At 44.5% G+C, this 19,370-nt stretch overlaps 1 protein-coding gene across 2 annotated transcripts in view; it reads left to right on the top strand.

The window, feature by feature from the left end:
• Positions 1–19,370, top strand: part of NEDD4 (NEDD4 E3 ubiquitin protein ligase) — a 1,992,497-nt gene that overhangs the window by 118,640 nt on the left and 1,854,487 nt on the right. For both annotated transcript variants that reach the window (XM_086958341.1, XM_086958342.1), the window contains exon 2: positions 9,943–10,016. In XM_086958341.1, coding sequence (XP_086814467.1) covers positions 9,943–10,016 — 74 coding nt within the window. The remainder of the gene's footprint in view (positions 1–9,942; positions 10,017–19,370) is intronic.

Genomic DNA, 19,370 nt, shown 5'->3' with positions numbered 1-19,370 from the left:
CTCGATGTCAAATGGAATGAAACAATGATCAGTCCAGATTTGAGGAATCGGAGGGGACGTGGTCAAAGTTATGAGATTAGAGCAGATGCCATCGTGGGTATGGCCCGCATGGTGAGTGGGAGCAGAGACGAGTTGGGATAGTCCAAAGATGTTTAACGAGTGTTAAAGTAAGATGGTAAAGGAGTCGACACATGATTCCAGATGTATGTTCATATCGCCTAATAAAGTAAAATTAGGATAATGTAGCATGAGTGCCCCGAGAACATCATCTAAGGATTCTAAAAAGGGAGTGGCATTGCCAGGAGGGCGATATATCAGTCCCCCCGAGAAGGAGGTGGAGGCGTTGATTTTAATCGAGAAGCCTATGCCCTCACTTCCTTTAAGGTGGTCTAGGTCAAATGTATGGCAGAGGAAGGTTTTCTTGATAGCAAGTGCTACACCGCCTCCTCGCCCAAGAGGTCTGTCTCGCCTAAAGATGGTAAAATCTGAAGGGAGGGCAATTGCCAAATCAGGATTAGATGAATCATTGAGCCAGGTTTCAGTGATAAAGAGAGCATCTAGATCGTGGACTAATATTAAGTCGTGTATATCTTGGCAGTGACAGGATAGTGACCTGGCATTGATAAGACCTCCCTTAAAGTAAATGGGATTATACTTTGATGGGGAAGGTGATACATGTGCCTCAGCGATTATCGCAAGGGGCTTCCACTCGCAATGTAAACATGAAAAGGGGCTCGAGAGGGGGTCGATGGGGGGGCAGCCCTTACAATGATCGCCCATTGCAGAGCGTAGTGCATATAGATCGTTGCTATCATACCTGATGGTGGTGGATTTTTGGCCAGTATGCCCTGCGCCCGGCGCGTTCCGGTCGCGGACGGGCGCAGACGGGCTTGGCTTAGGCGCGGCTTCGGCGCGCGTCCGGCGCGCCCGCTGCACCGTCTGGCCGGCCTACACATAATATAGGTAGAAAAGAAAAGAGGGCAAGAGGACTGCGCGACTAGAGCGCTCTCCCCGCCTCACTAAAGATGGCGCCCACCGCCGCCGAGTGTTGGCTAAAAAGCGGCTGGGCCGAGTAAGGGAGAAGGAGAGATGGTCAGAGTGTCAGTGTACCTCAAGTTCTTTTATACTTGTTTAAACCTTTCAAACTTGCATCTTTTGGTTTAGTTGATACTGCAGAAGGAGAAGGTTAAACAAACCAAAGTAAGTAAGGGCGATCAGCCCAAGATAGTGAAAATGCCACCCACTTCAAAAGTACTGTAAAGGCTGATAACAGAATAATATCCAAAGTTCCAATGCATCATGCAGAAGGCTTTCCGAGGCACAGACACGGCCTTCTTGTGGCAAAGCCAATCAGTCTGGCTTAGTATACAAAGTGCCTCTTCACTGGTTGTTGAGTTTGTTTATAACTCTGGTGCTCATCTGCTCGTCCTGCCCTGATGTTCCCCGCCCACTCCCGTTTTCTCTGCGTTTTTTAAAATGTATTATTTTTCAAAGGCCCAACAGTTGTAAAATGCTGCTAGACTCGCGCTTCCAGCTGATGGAGACTTCTAGCCACAGATTCCTTACCTTAAAATTTTCCTTAGGAGTCAGACTGGATCCAGGAATTTTCGAGCAGTACCCCTGCGTGCTGGTAGGTGGCGTCGCTCACCATCTTCTGCACTGAAAATGGCATGCCGTGCCTATATAGGAGCCACCCCAGTGGCAATAATTTTCTTTCCTCCCCAGTTAGTGCTAATTCATGAAGAGCTACCCCTTAGTTACTTTTGGACAGTTATTTTGATCGAATTTTTGTTGACACTTTTTTGAGAATGTATTTTCCTGGTGTGACAAGGATGTACCCAAAGAAACCTCCTGGTTTCAAATTATGTGGTGCCTGTCACTGGATAATGTATGTGACAGACCAACACTTGGTTTGTCAGTGGTTCTTGGAGAGAGACCATGACTCTAAGACAAGCGATGTCTGCTGCACCATGCATTGAAGGCAGTGCCTGAGCATTCCCTCAAACTCCTCCCCACCTGACAGCACAGCAACGTTCATGATCCCAGTTGCACAGAAGATCCCTGTACCGCTTGATGAGGTGCACCTGATGGTTGTTGTCTCAATCCAAGTCGTCTGGTAAGTCCCACGGCAAAAATAAATCCAAGAAGTCAAAGAGGTGTTTGACATAGCTGTGCCTGTTCAGATCCTCAGACAAAGCGCTGGAGCTTTGACACTTCACGCCTTGCACCTCTGAACAGCTTGTTCTCTGGTACGCTCATTGCCTCCCTCACTTTCAAGAAGCTGAGCTACCCCGCCCAACTAAAAGGTTCTATGAGTCCATGCACCCCATATTTGGACATCTCCACCCCTCTGGTTGACTTTGGGCCTTATGGGTTTGGAAGGGGCCCCTACTGGATACCCTCTCTGGATTCGTCCTCCGTGTCAGTCAGGGCCCTTGTATCCAGAGGGCACGGCCCATGGGACCCTTTGCGCCCACACCAGTACCAAAGCTCCTGGTGCTGCTCATGCCTCACTGCAGCGCATCCCCGAATCGGACACTGAGCCAGACGGGCAGCTTCCGGCACCGACCAGGACCATGCCCTCAAAGGTGGAGCCAGTGCCTTTTTCATTCGACAGACCTAGAAAAGGAAACTAATGGGATGAGTCTGAGGACCCTTATTGATACCAGCATTCCCTATCGTCACAGAGGACAACTAGTATGAGGAACTACGGAAGCCAGTGGATTTGACACCGGACACTGGTTTAGTCTCTCCTAATACCATGGCTATGAAGGAGGGAGCCTTGTTTCCTATGCTGGTACAAAGGGCAGCTGAGGTCTTGGACCTTCAGTTACTCTGTGGCAGTCAAAACCGACGTCTTGACAGAAGTGCTTCAGCTGAGAATTGCCTCATCTGAACACTTCTTCCCCTTTAATGAAGCCCTTACCGATGTCCTACTCTGAGCTGGTCCAAGCCCTGCAATGGGGCTCCTGTGCACAGGAAATATTCCTGCAGCCATCGTCCGGCTCCAGCTAACCCCAGTTTCCCCACCCCACCCCGCACCCTACCCTAGAGAGCTTGGTGGTCCAAGCCTTCACTTCCCTAGCCAACCCTGGCATGTTCCCTACCACTCCACCGGATAGGGACTGCAAGAGGCTGGATACCTTTGGTAGGAGGATGTTCTCTCCCTAGCGTAGCACTGTGGTTGGTGAACACCAACTGCCTCTTGGGCCGATGCACCCATACAACCTAGGACTCGGTTGCGCAAGTGCTGCCCATGGTTTTGGAGGATGCCGAGCCATACTGTTGCATGCAACTGCAGATAGCGGAGATGCCGCAAACTTTACAATCAGATGTGTTCTAGATACGACAGAATTGCTAGGCAGAGCAATTTCATAGTCCCTGGCCCTTAGGCTCCGCGCATGGTTGAAAACCACTGGCTGTATAGGGATATCCTAGTTTCGCTCATGGACATGCCCTTTGGTAGCTCTCTCTTTTTTGTTGAGAAGGCAGCCTCTGTGCTAGAGCACTTCAAGGATAGCAGAGCTACGGTCATGTTCTTGGGCCTATCCATGGCCCCTTGCTCACCCCAGTTTGCCTTCCGTGACTATAGAAGGAGTTTCCAACTGTATTCATTCTCCCCAGCCACCGAGGCCAACGATTTTCCCAGCCTTGGCTGAGGTTGGAGTTCCCAAAGACCATGTGGGACAGTTAGATACCCCCTGGCAGCCACAGCCTCCAAACCTGCCCTTCGTCCATCATGGGCATACAGTGTGGGCGACGGGAGGATACGCCATCACTTGCACCACTGGAGGTCAGTGACATCAGTCTGTTGGGTTTTACAAAGGGGCTACTCCATCCCCTTTCTGAACACCCCTCCACCCATGCTGCCCAGTTACAACTGACTGACTGAGCACCATCTCTCCTTACTCCGTCAGAAAGTGTTGGCTCTTTTGGCCAATGGAGCCATCAAGAGGGTGCCAGCATCAGAAGTTGGTGTGGTTTCTGTTCCTGTTTCTTTCTGGTGCCAAGAAAGATAGAGGACTACATTCTTACCTAGACCGGCCCTTTCTCAACCTCTTCCTGAAAAAGAAAAAGTTTAGAATTCTCACTTTAGCTGAAGTCCTGTCTGCCCTTGATTCTGGAGACTGAATGGACCATTGGACTTGCAGTACGCATACTGTGGTTCACTCTGGGCCAGGAGCACTTTCAGTTTGATGTGATCCGTTTTGGCCTTATCTGCGGCCATCGGGTGTTCACAAGGTAATGGCGGTGGTTGCAACACATCGGCGGAGTTCGTGGTTCCAGTCTTCCCCTCCCTCAACAACTGGCTATTGAAAGTAAGCATGCCCCCGGGAGTTGTCTCCCTACTCCAGACTACAGTGGTTTTTCTTTGTTCGCCATAAGTTGGCAGGGTATGCTCAGACGTGAGTCCCTTGCTCACTTAGCCACTGGATTCAAGCAAGCCGGGCTGAAGACGGCTGAAATGCCAGAAACCGGGCCTCGGTAGCTTGTTTCTGGTCCCGGGAAGGCATGGCTTGGCAGTTCGGGCTGGACTGTTCCCATGAGGCACAGGGTCAGACTGATTTGCATATGGCCATGTCTGAACTGGGGTGGCAGAGTGGGCTAAAGAACGGTGATGGATTAAACCCAGATCAGTTGACTGGGGGTGAGTGCTTGTATTGTCAACGCTCCGTCCATCATTTCCTTTGGTTTTACAGTAGACCTCCTGCATTCACTGGGGTTCACTATAAACGTTCAGAAGTCAAACCTGACTCCCTCTCAGATGCTCTTTCTTAGGGGGCTGTTCGAAACAAAGGGCAGTTTTGCGCCTATCCTACTAAGTGGCAAGTCCAGGATATTCAGTCCATAGTATCAATGTTCCAGCCTCTGTCCTAGATTTTGGTGAGATTAGCTACCTGCATTTTTTTGTGACACATACCCGTTGTGACACAAGACCCTGCAGTGGGACCTGAAGATCCTGTGGGCAGATCATCAGGGGAATCTCTGACATGTTACAGATCTTGGAGGGCACTGCAAAAGACCTTCAGTGGACCACAATTGGGTCAGCAGCAGACCCCTCTCCTTTCCCCCGCCATGGCAGACAAACTCATCCTTGCGGAGCACGAATGGCGTCTATTTCAGGAGGTGAAACAAAGTCTCTTGGTTAGATGTTTGTGCCAGCACGTTTGCGCACCATAGTTTCCAAGGTGGCTCTCTCAGAGTCTTGAGTGGAGATTCAGCTCCTGTACTTCTTTCCGCCAATACCTCTCCTGACCAGAGTTCTCAAGAAGATCACAAACAACCAGGTCCAAGTTCTTCTTTTGGCTCCGGTTTAGGCACAGAGAGTCTGGTATCCTGAGCGGTTGAGTATGAGCATCGGTCCTCAGGTCAGGCTGCCTCCCCAGGAGGATCCTCTGTCGCAGCAAAAGAAGAGGATTCAGTTGTCCACTTTCGACCTTACTCCTCAAGTCTGTGATGTTATTCTGGAAGCCAGGTGTCCCTTACTAAGACTGTCTACGTCTTATGCTGGGAAAGATTTGTGGCTTGCTGTACATCCAGGAACATTACAAAAACAACAATTGATGGACAGAATGCAGAACAATGTCATACATTCACCCCAGTACAGAGATCAGGCCTAAATCCATTGTTTATTTGCTCACCATTGCATTCCAGTTTGGACCCAGCCATATGCAAATCAGTCTAGACCCTGAACCCAATGGAAACAGTCCAGCCCGAACTCCCAGACCAGGTCCTCCCTGGACTGGAAACAAGCATCCTTGGACAAATCAGTCTTGGCAAAGGGTCAAGACTGATTTGCATATGGCCGGGTCCAAACTGGGGTGGCGGTGTTGGGCAAAAGAAAGATGGATTCAAGCCTGATCTTTTGACTGGGGGAGAATGTTTGCATTGCCAGCATTCCGTCCATTATTTGTTTGCCGCAACACTTTTCACCCTAAGTGGGATGGGTATACTCAGACGTGGGTCCCTTGCTCACTGTGCCACTGGATTCAAACTAGCCTGGCAGAAGAAGGGTGACATACCCTGAAACCGGTCCCAGGATGCTTGTTTTCGGTCCAGGGAGGACCTGGCCTGGCAGTTCGATCTGGACTGTTCCCATGGGGCACAGGGTCAAGACTGATTTGCATATGGCTGGGTCCAAACTGGAGTGGCAGTCCAGCCTTCTAGGTTTGTTTGTCACCGTAGTACTAGGTCCCTCAAATGTCTCCAACATTCTTTTGCTCTCAGACAATTTATCATGCCCCAATGGGACTTAAATCTTGTCCTCCTTTTTCTCATGTGCATACCTTTTTGAGTCACTGCACAACTGTCCACTACGTTTGTTAACCTTCAAGACTGCTTTCTTATTGGCCATTATATCGGCCAAGCGGTTCAGTGAAATGCAGGCATTCTCTGTGCACCATCCTTATATCGGCTTTTACCTAGGCAAGTTTGTTCTCAGGACTCCTGCCTCTTTTTTGACACACTATAGTACAAACCATCAACATGCCTTCTTTCTTTGCTCCACCTTATCCTTCTAAGGAAGAGGAGAGACTTCCCCATCTGGACCCAGAATAGAGTATTGTTGTTCCTCATTGATGGAACTAAAGAATTCTGGGTTAACGATCAACTCTTTTTATGTTATGTTAGCAATCCCTTGAGGGTTTGCAAGCTCACTCTACTAGAGCCAAGGCTGCGACCACTGCTTTTACTTTCAGAGTCTCTGTTCTGGACATCTGTCAGGCAGCAACGTTGGTGTGACTATGTACATTCACCAAACACTACTGTATGAACAGTCGGGTACATTGTTATGGGCATTTTGCCTGTTCGGTCCTTGTTATTTGTCTAATGTGCTCGCAGACCCCCCTCCAAGAAGGTATTGATTTGGTATCTATTATAAGGTAAGGAATCTGTGGCTAGAAGTCTATCTGATTATTAAGTTTCTTACAGTTAGATCTGGCATCCTTGGTGTGGTATACCCCCCGACTGTTAGCTGACTTCGTTTTATCTGGGTTTTGGACTCAGTGCATTTTAGCACTGCTAACCAGTATTTAAGTGCTTGTGCTCTCTGCTTAAAACATGGCAGATTGGCTTTTACCCAATTGACATATTTAATTTACCGGTGAGTCTCTAGTAAAGTGGCACTACCGGTGGCCTGGGCATGTAAATTAAATGCTACTAGTGGGTCTGCAGAACTGGTTGTGCTACCCACTCAAGTAGCACTTTAAACATGTCTCAGGCCTGCCATTGTAGCCTGTGTGTGCAGTTTTAAACTGTCATGTCAACATGGCATAATTAACTTTAACCAGACCCAAACCTTCCTTTATAATACATATAAGTCACCCCTGCGCCCTGGATAGCAGAGAGGGCTGGGTGCAGTATCTTTAAATATTTGTATATTTGAGGTTTATATGTCTTGGTTGTGAAAAACCCAACAAAACAAGAATTCACTACTGCAAGGCTTGCCTTTTGAATAGGATAAGATTGGAGTTAGTTTATTACCATTTATAAGTGTAATTTCCAAAGGAGAGTAGGTAACCGATCAGTGTTTGTTTGGTATCTTTGGAATCATTATGATCAATCCTGTCTTATGGTGAAGTCCTATTTAAATTACAATTTCCTGCCTTAGCCATTTGGTGTCTACATCCTGTCACTGGGTCACATGACTGGGTGTAGTTGATAGTTAGGCTTTACATAATCCTCCTAGACAGCTTAACACAATATGAAGCTAAGGCGTGTCTGGATGAGCCATCACTGGCAGTGTGGGAGGAAGGATCTTGACCCAGCCCCACCGACCCTTGAGTAAGCTGTGTCCTGCCTCCACACAAAGGGCTGCAGAACCCCATGAAGTTAGTCTAGAGCCAGGGTCAGGAAGACTGGACACCTGAGCACTTCAAATGCCTGTCTCTAAAAGTTTCTCCTCACTTAAGACAAAACTGAAGATATAAATACTGGACCTCAGGCACCACCACTTAAGTACACTTCCGTACCTGTGGATACTCTGCCCTGATGAAGGGTTGGTGTGCTGCTGAAAGGACTACCACTCTGCTGGCATGTTGCTCTGTAGGACTGCTGCTCTGAAGGACTGCTGCCATGCCGTGCTGATATGCTACCTCCTGCCTGGGTGAAGACTGGACCTGCATCTCTTGAACCCAGAATCCAGAGTGACTGCAAGGGCTACTCAGCTACTCTCCGTATCTAAAGCCTCAGAGACACATCAGGCTTCCAACAACCTTGCACCTGGACTCTGCCGTTTGTGGTTCTACCCTTCCAACGAGTGCCACCCCGGTTGTGGACCCTTGGAAGTGGGCTGAAGATGCTTTGCCAGCCTCCGTGGATCCAGTAGAACCGCTCCATCTGCACGGAGCAGAACAGCTCCATCCCCGCTCCACTGTGGATAGACCCCTTCGTAAAGACCTGCATCGCCTTTGCAGCCTCATCGAACTGCTACTTTACAACGCATTCTCAGCACAGGCCCTCGTATTCCTCAACGATGACACCAGATTCCACATCGCAGCTCCTCGGATCCAATGCATCACCCTGACTTTGCGCCACATCATAGACGCTGAACCTCTCATCGCAAGCTCTGTCGACTGGATCGTCGACAACGACGCAGGCCCTCGCATCGTAGCCTTGCCGCATCTCGGAACCAACACATCGATTCGGTTGCATAACGCATCTTCGTCCTTTTAGCTGGCCCGCACTCCATTGTGATCTGCCTGAATTTGTAACTTTGTCCCAGTCGGAGGCAACTAGGTATCCATAGTTGATGCTTTGTGCTGTTTGGTGCTATTTTCACTAAAATCTGTCATATTGCATATAATAATGAGTTGATTTTTGGCATTTTGGTCTTGTTTTATTTATTTTAAAAAGTTATGTTTTTCTTACTTGGTGTGGGATTCCTTTTGTGTGGTGTTTTCATTTACTACTGTTTGAAGCGTTGCACAAATACTTTACACATTGCCTCTAAGTTAAGCCTGATTGCTCTGTGCGAGTGAACCAGAGGGTTGAGCACATGTTAATTTGGGGTTGGTTTGTGCTTCACCCTACCAAGGATTGTGCTTGCTAATTGACCAGTGCTCACTCCCACTAAACCAACAACACAATTTCTTGCACTTACCTTTGGTTCCTTATCTGGCAGAGACTCTTTCTAGCCGCAGATTCCTTATGGATCCCCCCGCTCTGAGAACTGATTAATGTGAGGGTCACCCTTCTAAGGGCCGTAAAAATTCGCACCAGTCGTCCGTGTTCCTTGTGTCTCCCTGCTCCTGGAATGGAAAGTTGCAAAAAGAAACGAATATCATCACACTGGTGTAGTGCCTATAAAGGCACTACGCATGTCATTACTGACACGGATGATGCCAACACTGAGCTGAACAACGCCACCTACCGGTGCACAAGGGTACTGGTCAAAAATGTCTGGATTCAGCCTGATGGGGAAAATTCGAAGGTAAGAAATCTGCGCCCAGATAGTCTCTACCAGATAATGCATTACCGGAGTAACGTTTTGCACACTCAAGGGCTTCTTTATTTTTATTTTTTTATTTTAACATTTCTCAGTGGTTGTCAACCATAGTGGCACAGTGAAATAAGCCAAATTTGCAGTTGGTACATCACAATGCATACCTACATGTGTTGTAATGCATGTGCCCCATTGGTAGTTATCTTGGATTGTTTTTTTTCTTTCCATTCCAAAATAACCACTGCATTGTGCTCACGCATTGGAAAGCATGCACTCCTATGCATCCGGCTTGGAATTACCCGTACAAAACAGCTTTAGCTAACCAAATAGATCTGCGTTTGCCTTTTAAAGACAAGATCTATTGGGTTTTGTTGCATTCCCAAAATTGCTAATGCTTTATCAGAATTTGTAATCACAAAGTGGTCTGTATTTGAAAGACTTATAGGTTGTGATTTTGGAATACTATTTTTAATGTTAACGATTTCCTGTTTTTGTTGCAGGACGGTTCAAAAATGTTAAGAGTTAAGGTAATTGCAGCAAATGGTCTTGCGAAGAAGGACATCTTAGGAGCCAGGTGCAGTATTAACCAAATAAAAAAATGAATAGACAAAAATGTAAATTTCTCCATGTATTGGATATCAAATGGGTGTATTCAGTGCCTAGAAATCGTCTTTTAAAAATATTGCACATTATTTACTGTATGTTTCATTTCTTACTAAGATGTTTTTGACAAATCATTTTAATACTGAATATAATATAAGCTATATCAATAAGAAGTTCTGCAGTTATTATTCAGAATGCTGCCAACCACTGTCTAGGATGAAAATATGCCATGCTTTTATTTTTCATAAAAGACTGTTTTGTTTGCCAGTGGCTTACGTTCTTCAAAAGTGTTTCTGATACAATAATGAAGTGTGCATTTTGGGTGGTGTGTGGTTTGCAAATATGGGTGACAGCAGATTGTTGTAAACCGAGATGTACTTCCCTTGAACCGCGGTGTGTAGGGCAAGGGTTTGGAGAGAACAGAAACAGATCCTTCTATTCTGTAAGGATTCGTGGGTATAAGTGGGTCATGGAGGAGTTGATTAGGGTGTTGGTTGCTAAATAAGCTGTAGACTTAATGCAATAGAAGCAGAACTAACTATGAAGCTTTGGTGGATTATAACATTGTCTGGCATATACCTTGCTGGTGCTCAACATGTAGTGTACAGCAGTGGATGTGTTCAAGATAAAGGGGGTTTAGGGGCATTTCTCTTTTAAAGTGAGCCCCAAGTGTGCAGGTTCTGTGTAATGAAAGGGTGATTTTGAGTGAGGGAAGGTGGTTAATGCAATGGCTTTAGGTGTGGCAGATGATGGGATTGATCTGGATTTTAGTTTGGTTGATAATCCGTCACTGGAAGGCCATACAGGGTCTAGTGCCAGAGAGGCCTGTTTGTGGTGCAAAAGCGAAAGATGATACCAGAAAATAATTGCATAGGAAGAGAAGATGAGGATTCTGGGGAAGTTTTATTTGAATGTTAAACAACATTTACTACTGTTGCAAAAGTCACGCGTTGAAACCACACCATTTACCCCCACACTACCCACTCTGATTTGATGCAACTTGTTCAGCGGCTAATTACCGTTTGAGGAAGGTCTTGTGGGACACTCAAGAGATGTCAGGGAAGTGCGGGAGGCCAGGAAAGGCTATAAAAAAAAGTAAGGAAAAAAAGGGGGCCTGTCGAGAAGTACAGACAATCGGCGTCGTTTAAGAGGAAACGTAAAGAAACTTCCGGTTCCTCTTTACGACGTCACCACGGAAGTTGGAGAGGAGACGACGTAAAGAGGTAAAGGGAATTTTAGTATTATAAAAAAATATATATAAAAGGGTAAAGGGCAGAGGTAAATATAAGAAGGATTGGGGATGGGGAGTCACGTAAGGGGTGTGACCTTTACCAAGAGTATTCCCTTACCAATCATGCATTTACAACAAAAAACGTTGTAAAGGTATGCGTGGGAAATGAATATTCGTGGTAAAGGTTATGCGTTGATAAAGCATTCCATTGTAAAGCATGCATGGAAAAGGCATGCGTTGCAACGAAATGCGTTATAACAACATACAACCGTGCTACACTATTGACAGTTTTAATATCTGATTTAAAAAAAAGTTAATTAACGATTTGTTTTTCAGGTTAAGTGAAATGTTTTCCATTATACTTGAGGTTTGCATTTCTTTGTTCTTCTGTGGTGAAGTTTTGTTTGCAAAAGTATTGTTGTATGTGTTGCTTTACTTTGTATTCTCTTTTCAAGTCCGATTGGTATTCCAGGTGTATGTTGTAGACGTAGCTGCAATGACATGTTTCAATAATAGGATTAGAATAGTTAACATAACATTTTTGGTTAAACTGCTAATTTAAAAATTTACTTTTGAAGCTTGTTTAACTGTCTGATAATTTTTTTAATATTACTTTAGAAATCTTTAATTTTGAAAGAACGGAGTAAGATGGTTGTTCTATTAGAGGTTTAATTAAAAAGATAAGGTAAATTAAAAGGTTGTTTCATTTGTACCTGAAGATTGGATGTTTTGTTTTTTCGTGCAACAGATGTTTTAAGCTGTTCTTCCTTTTACCAGTTTATGGTTTGACATTAATGGTTTTCTAAGAGATATCTGGTTAGACAAACAAAGACATAGCATATTTTATAATTATTATTTAGATATATTACATTTATTTGTTGTAACTTTCTTTGTAAAGTTATTATATGTTGCCCAACAACTTCCTTGAGGTAAGTACCCGGCGGAGTAAGAATAGTAAATCTGGCTCCCAGACACTGACCAACACATTGGGGTAATTACCCAGCGGAATAAGAATATTAAATCTGACCCACAGACACTGACCAACAACTTCCCTGGGGTAAGTACCCAGCGGAGTAAGATTAGTAAATCTGTCTCCCAGACACTGACAAACACCTTAACTGAGGTAAGTACCCGGCGGAATAAGAATAGTTAATCTGGCCCACAGACACTGACCAACATCTATCCTGAGGTAAGTTCCCGGCGTACTAAGACCAATTTAATCTGGCCCCAAGACACTGAACAACGCCTTCCCTTAGGTTTGTAACCAGTAGAGTAAAAAAAGTTAATCTGACTCCCAGACTCTGACCAACACCTTCCTTAATTTAAGTACCCTGCGGAGTAAAGATTAGTAAAATTTGCCCCCAGACAGTGCCCAACACCCTCCCTGATGTAAGTTTTCAGCAGTGTAAAAATAGAAAAACGTGCTCCCAGAAAACAGAGTTAGATTGTTGCACCAGTTAAAGTTTAAAAAATAGATAAGGCAAATTAAACGGTTATTACATTTGTACCTGAAGATTGGTCGTTTGGTTCTTTCATGCAACTGATGTTTTAAGCGGATATTCCTTTTACCGGTTTATAGATTGGCGGTAATGGGGATATCTGATTTAAAAATCAAAGATATAGCATATTTAATCATTTAGAAATATTACATTTCTTTGTTATAACTTAATTAGAAACGTTACTATACATTGACCAACACCTTCCCTGAGGTAAGTACCTGGTGGACTAAGACTAGTTAATCTGGCCCACAGACACTCACCAACACCTTCCTTATTGAAAGTACCCAGCGGAGTACGAATAGTAAAACTTGTCCCCTGTCACTGGCCAACACCCTCCTTGGGGTAAGTTTTCAGCATAGTAAGAATAGGAAAACGTGCTCTCAGAAAACAGAGTTAGATTGTTGCACCAGTATAAGTTTTAAAAATAGATAAGGCAAATGAAAAGGTTGTTTCATTTGTACCTGAAGATTCTGTGTTTTTTTCTTTAATGCAACTGATATTTTAAGATCTTCCTTTTACCAGTTTATTGATTGACGGTAATGGTTCTCTGAGATATCTAGTAAGAAAAAAATATACAAAGCATATTTTATAATTTTAATTTAGATATATTACATTTCTTTGTTGTAATTTACTTGGAAAAGTTACTAAATGTTGACCAACACCTTTACTGAGGTAAGTACCCGGCGTACTAAGACTAGTTACTCTGGCCCCAAGCCACTGACCAACACCTACCCTGAGGTAAGTACCCGGCGGAGTAAGAATAGTAAATTTGGCCCCTAGACACTGACCAACACCTTCCCGGTGGGTAGTAACCAGCGGAGTAAGAACAGTAAATCTGTCTCCCAGACACAGACCAACACCTTCCCTGAGGTAATTACCCAGCGTACTAAGACTAGTTAATCTGGCCCCAAAACACGGACCAACATCTACCCTGAGGTAAGTACACGGCGGAGTAAGAATGGTAAATCTGGCACCCAGACTCTGACCAAAACCTTCCCTGAGGTAAGTGCCCGGCAGAGTAAGAATAAAAAAATCTGGCCCACAGACACTGACTAACATCTTCCCTGAGCTAAGTACCTGTCGGACTAAGAACGAAAAATCTTGTCACTAGAAAATGGCTAAACATCTTCCCTGCGGAAAATTAGTTCACACCTTATTTTTTTAAAAAAATTAAAAGAAATACTTCTCAATTCCGATACAGCAAAAATTCAACAACCATGCACTATTATACTTGTTCTCAGAGAAAATATTTCAAGGAATCTGACCTTTAAAAACACATGCATTTCCACTCAAAATATTGACTAATTACTTTATTTTTGCTACTTGCCCACTACTGACTAACTTAATGATATTATAATTGGTTACTTTTACTTCTGGGTTAAATGCAGATATATATCATCCAACACATACATAAGGTGTGTAAAAACTGTTTGATACACAATGCTTATAATGTGTGACATTTTGATAATAAAAGCAATTAAAAAAAAAGCTAATAAATATTTTCCTTACTTCTGCGATATTTTTACTGTTTGATGAACTTGTCACTCTCCACAGATAGGTTCTGTAAAGAATAAATTAAAATCCATTTTGTTAAAACAATCACTTGATTTACTATGCCTTTATATTAATGACTAGCAGCCCGTCCCGACGTTGTCCGGGTATGAAAGAAAAATTTACCGTCCTGGCTTCTACAAAGGCTGAGCGTGTGTTTGTCCTCTCCGAAAGCGACAGTGTGCAAATGCCCCTGGTCGCTTCACGCACTCCCCAAAGACGGCGTGGTGCACAGATACGCCACACACGGCGGCCTCGTCTGACGGCAAACCTTCCCGAACATGACCCCCCCCCCGCTTTACAATGCAGCAGGCGTCTCGGAATGCACAGGCCACAACAACGGTGAACGGCACGCACACCTCACGACGTGCACGAACGCTAATCTCACTGTGATAGGACGTTGTTCTCAGGCTGCAGGCGTCTCTATGGATTACAATGCTGAATGCTTAACGCACACGCCCACCCTCGCAGAACACACCTCCCGACTTGCCCGAACGCTTTTCTCACGGTGATACAACGCTATTCTCCTGCTGCAGGTGTCTCAGACTTTACAATGGTGAATGCTGAACGCACACGCCCACCCACACGCCCACCCTCGCAGAACGCACACGCCCACCTCCGAGCTGGTGCTACTTCCAAGGGACTACTTTGTGAAACAACGTACTTTGCCCTTCTAAAGTATGTTTTGCTGGTGTATAGACTATGTCCATCTGCTTACCCTGACCTTTACAATGCTGTATTGGGTGTTGTGATGGGTGCTGTACTTCTTGAGCTTACACGCCTCAAAGGTTTCAGCTCTCTCTTTATAATAGTAGTATAGATATAGGTCTAGATTGTGTGTTAAAACGTGTACTTACTTTGGACAGTAGATGGCAGTGACGGTCTAAAATAGTTTGCTTTCTCCAGTTGTACACAACAGTGTGAACTCTCTAGATGGCAGCGAACCACTGATAATAAAATGGTGGATGGCCCTTTTTATATGTTAATTTAGTGACACTGATAATTTTAAGTAAAATAGGTGTTACATTCAGCCTTAAAAACGATTACAAATGGTGACTAAATGTGTATTTTAAAATGTTTATTTGTAAATAACAAGTGACCTTCTTTGTCAAAATATACAGCCATCTTGCTTGGGGACACGTTTTTAGAGAGTCAGTGAAAGTGTCAAAAGACAAACGCTCTCACTAATAAAGACATATTTTTTTAGCCTATCACTATCATTATGTACATTTTAATGAAATACGTGCTTAAGGGACATTGGATGTTTCGTAACAGTTTTATGCGTGGTATAATCCTGCGTTCTAAAATGCTGCGTGGTAAAGCCACTTGCGAAGTAAAATTTGTGTGGTAAAGCCATGCGTGGTAATTGATAGTGTTGTATAATCATATAACCCATTCCCATACTTGCTCAACTTCCTCCCTGTCACAGAGTTAGAAGTCCTCAAAATTGGCATCTTAAACCATCCTCCCACACAAGACCCTGTACCCTCCAACCTTGTCCCCTCCTTTAAAAACCTCATCGCCTCATTCTGGACAAAAATTATCAACACCTCTCTCTCCACTGGCTGTGTCCCCAGCTCCCTACAACTGGGTCAAATCTCGCCCATAATTAAAAATCCAAACGCTGACCCAAATGACCTTCACAATCTCCGGCCTATCACCAACCTCCCCCTTCTCTCAAAGGTCCTTGAAAAATGTGTCCTACTACAACTTGACAAGCACATCGAAAACTTTAACCTACTCGACCCCCTTCAGTCTGGTTTCAGGAGAGGCTGCAGCACCGAAACAGCAATGCTCAATGTCATTGATGACATCCATCAATCACTTGATAATGGAGAGTCCTCCCTTCTTATCCTCCTGGGTCTCTCCGCAGCATTCGATACAGTCAACCATTCAGCCTTACTCAATGTTCTTATGACCCGTTTCGGTCTTAACGACACAGCCCTCAAATGGTTCACCTCATACCTTCAAAACCGAACTCAGCAAATAAAAATTCAAAATTGTCTCTCAAACCCCTCTCCTGTCTCCCTTGGAGTCCCCCAAAGTTCTATCCTCTCCCCTTCCCTCTTTAACCTCTTTATGGATCCTCTCACTCTCATTCTGAAACAAGCAGGCATCAACTACCACTTATACACTGATGACACCCAAATCTATTACAAGATTAAAACTCACGCTGACATCTTACACCATAACAACTCCCTTCAAAAGATTCAATCCTGGTTCCAGTCAAATTCTCAAACTAAACCCAAATAATACTGAAATCATCCTCTTCGCCCCTAAAAAGAACCGTCTACCCATTCAATCGTGGATCTCAGACCTTAATGCACTCAACTGCCCACTCACACAGTCCAACTCTGACAAATCGCTTGGCATTACTATCGACAACGCCTTCACCCTAAACGTTCACATCAAAAAATCTGCCAAAGGAGCCCTCTTCACTCTGTCACCTCAAGAAAATCAAACCATTCTTACCCATTGATGATTTTAAACTTACAGATCAATCACTGGTTCTCTCACGCATTGACTATGGCAACGCCATCCTCAACGGAATCGCCAAGGTCCACCTTGCTCCTATTAAAGCTGTTCTCAACCTTGCAGCCATGCTCATCACAGACTCCAAACGCTTTGACCATATCTCACCAGCTGTCAAATCGCTTAAATGACTCCCTATTGAAGGGAGATCAACTTACAAAACAGCCTGCATTACTCATAAACCTCTCCACCGAAACACTCCGCAGTACCTATCAAGAAACTCCTTATCACTGGTACCACTTGTCCTCTGAGAAGCTCTAACACCCTCCTCCTAATCCCTCCTCTGCATAAAAAGAAAGCAACACAATCTCGCTCCTTCTCTGGAAATGCCCCTACTATCTGGAACTCTCTCTCTCTCGAAAAACCTTCGCTGTAACCCAGCTTCAAAATAGACCTCAAAACCCACCTCCTTAACTACTACTGGGGTTCCTAATCCTGTGCCTGACTCCTGATCTCATCTCACTATCCCATATATGTCCCTGTAATATAGAACCTTTCTTACTGTAATCAAACTTACCTATATTACCAGTATTATACGGTTTCATCTCTTGCTTCATTCCTCCTTGATTTGTAATATTGTTATTTTTTACTTAATTATGCTTTTTATACCACTTGTGTGATCATGTAAAGCGCTATGATACCTCTGGGGCTAGCCAGAGCTATATAAAACTTTTAAATAAAAATAAAGGGAATGCTTTCTTGAAGGAGAACAGCAGTGCTGTGTGATCCCCTGCTGTGGCTGGAGTGGAAAACCGTATCATAACCAAAGTGGTCCAGATAGGGGCAGAACGTGCCTAGGAGATGTTTCTTGGAGGAACAGGACCACTGGGGAATGGCGTCTTCCAAACCTGAAAATGGCGCCATATTGCAAGCAGTAGTTCAGGCCAATGGCATTCCATGTCACTATTGTTGCCACCATCATGGGAGATGCTTGCGCATTATATGTACATCAATTCGAGAGATGCACCCATCTGGCCCCTATGGGGGTGCCCACTTGGCATAAGTGATGCTAATGGGACTAGCTCACTTTGTATGTGTTGTGATGCTGTGTTGCTGTGCGTTGGATGTATAAACAGCAACATGAACCAACATGTCTGTACAAGAGAACATTAGAGAGCCCCAATTGCCCCTAACCACCCCCCTCATACTTCTGCCCAAGAAGCATCTACCGCACCGCTAGACTAACAACATTGCCAAAGAATAAATAATGACAAAAGGGGCTGCATGGGTCCTGCCTCTACATGACTCATAGAATGCGGTACTACTTGCTTTAAACTTCAAATCAAGAAGGATACACCTGTTCATCAATTCAAGAAGGGGGTGTAATTAGTTAATTTTCTACGGATTATGGAGGTGTCTTCACGTTGGAGGTTGTGTGAATCACCGAGTTTCTTGCCAAAGTCTGTCCCTGACATGGGTCGTCAGTGTCCACAGCTCTTGAGGAGTTTAGTGAGCCGTGGTGTCAGCTACATCACCTCCGGGAATGTCACCTTTTTGGGAGTTTGTCCCTGTCTGCATCTTGTCACTTGGTAGACCTTTGTTGTCGTACGTCGGTTTGGGCACCCCATTGAAGTGACGAATAGCCCTCTCTGCCGCCCCCATTCCCAGGCATCCTCTCGGGTGCCGACAAAGATTGTGTGGGAGTTGTGGATTGCTATCCGGTGAGCTAAAACAGGAGCATGTAAGCGAGATCCAGCGCTTTCAGTTTTTGCTGCACAGCATCGAAGAACTTTCTCTGTTTTTGCTTCATGCAAGTATAGTCCAAAAACACAAAGATACAGAACGATTGGAAGGGTATGCGGCCTCGTTCCCGAGCACCTCCAAGGATGGCACACCTTAAACGCATTTCCAACGGTGACACTAAACAGATGCAATCGTAGTGGATTTACTCTGTACTCCAACTACTTAACTCTAAACCACACACTCTTAAGTATTTATCATTAACCGATTTATCTTAACCATTACCCTGCAACCAAACCCCTGTACTCTTAAATATATCCCCTTAACCCTATGCACTTAAACTATACTACATGCCCTCAACCTTATACATCAAATTCTAATGCTATGCCTAAAATACGAAACTTTATTTCCAGTTTTTATTCCTAAATCTTAACCCTAAACCTGAACTTCTACATCCTACACTCCAACTCACATATACCCTAAAGTGCTAACCCTTAAACCCCAACCCCAAACCTTAATAACCTTAACCCCACCCCTCAGCATCTTAACTGCACTTAACCTCAACCCTTAAGTTCCTTACCCAATTCCTCAAATTCCTCTTCTAATAATCCCTAACACTTAATATGGATCTCCATGCCACTCTTCTCTGGACCTTATATCCCAAAGCCCCGTTTTCTGCCCTTTATTTTTAACCCTAGTCCTTAATGCTATACTTTACACCTATGGTATACTTTACACCTACACCCATAACCTCAATCTCTTTGCCCTATACCCATAACCTTTACACTAGTCACTACACAAACAATGTCCTTACTTCAATGTATTTCGAGAA

The sequence above is a fragment of the Lissotriton vulgaris genome, chromosome 2_1, assembly GCF_964263255.1.
Source record: "Lissotriton vulgaris chromosome 2_1, aLisVul1.2, whole genome shotgun sequence".
Taxonomy (NCBI): domain Eukaryota; kingdom Metazoa; phylum Chordata; class Amphibia; order Caudata; family Salamandridae; genus Lissotriton; species Lissotriton vulgaris.
Note: the sequence above shows the minus strand (reverse complement) of the source record. Positions and strands in the feature narration are given on the sequence as shown.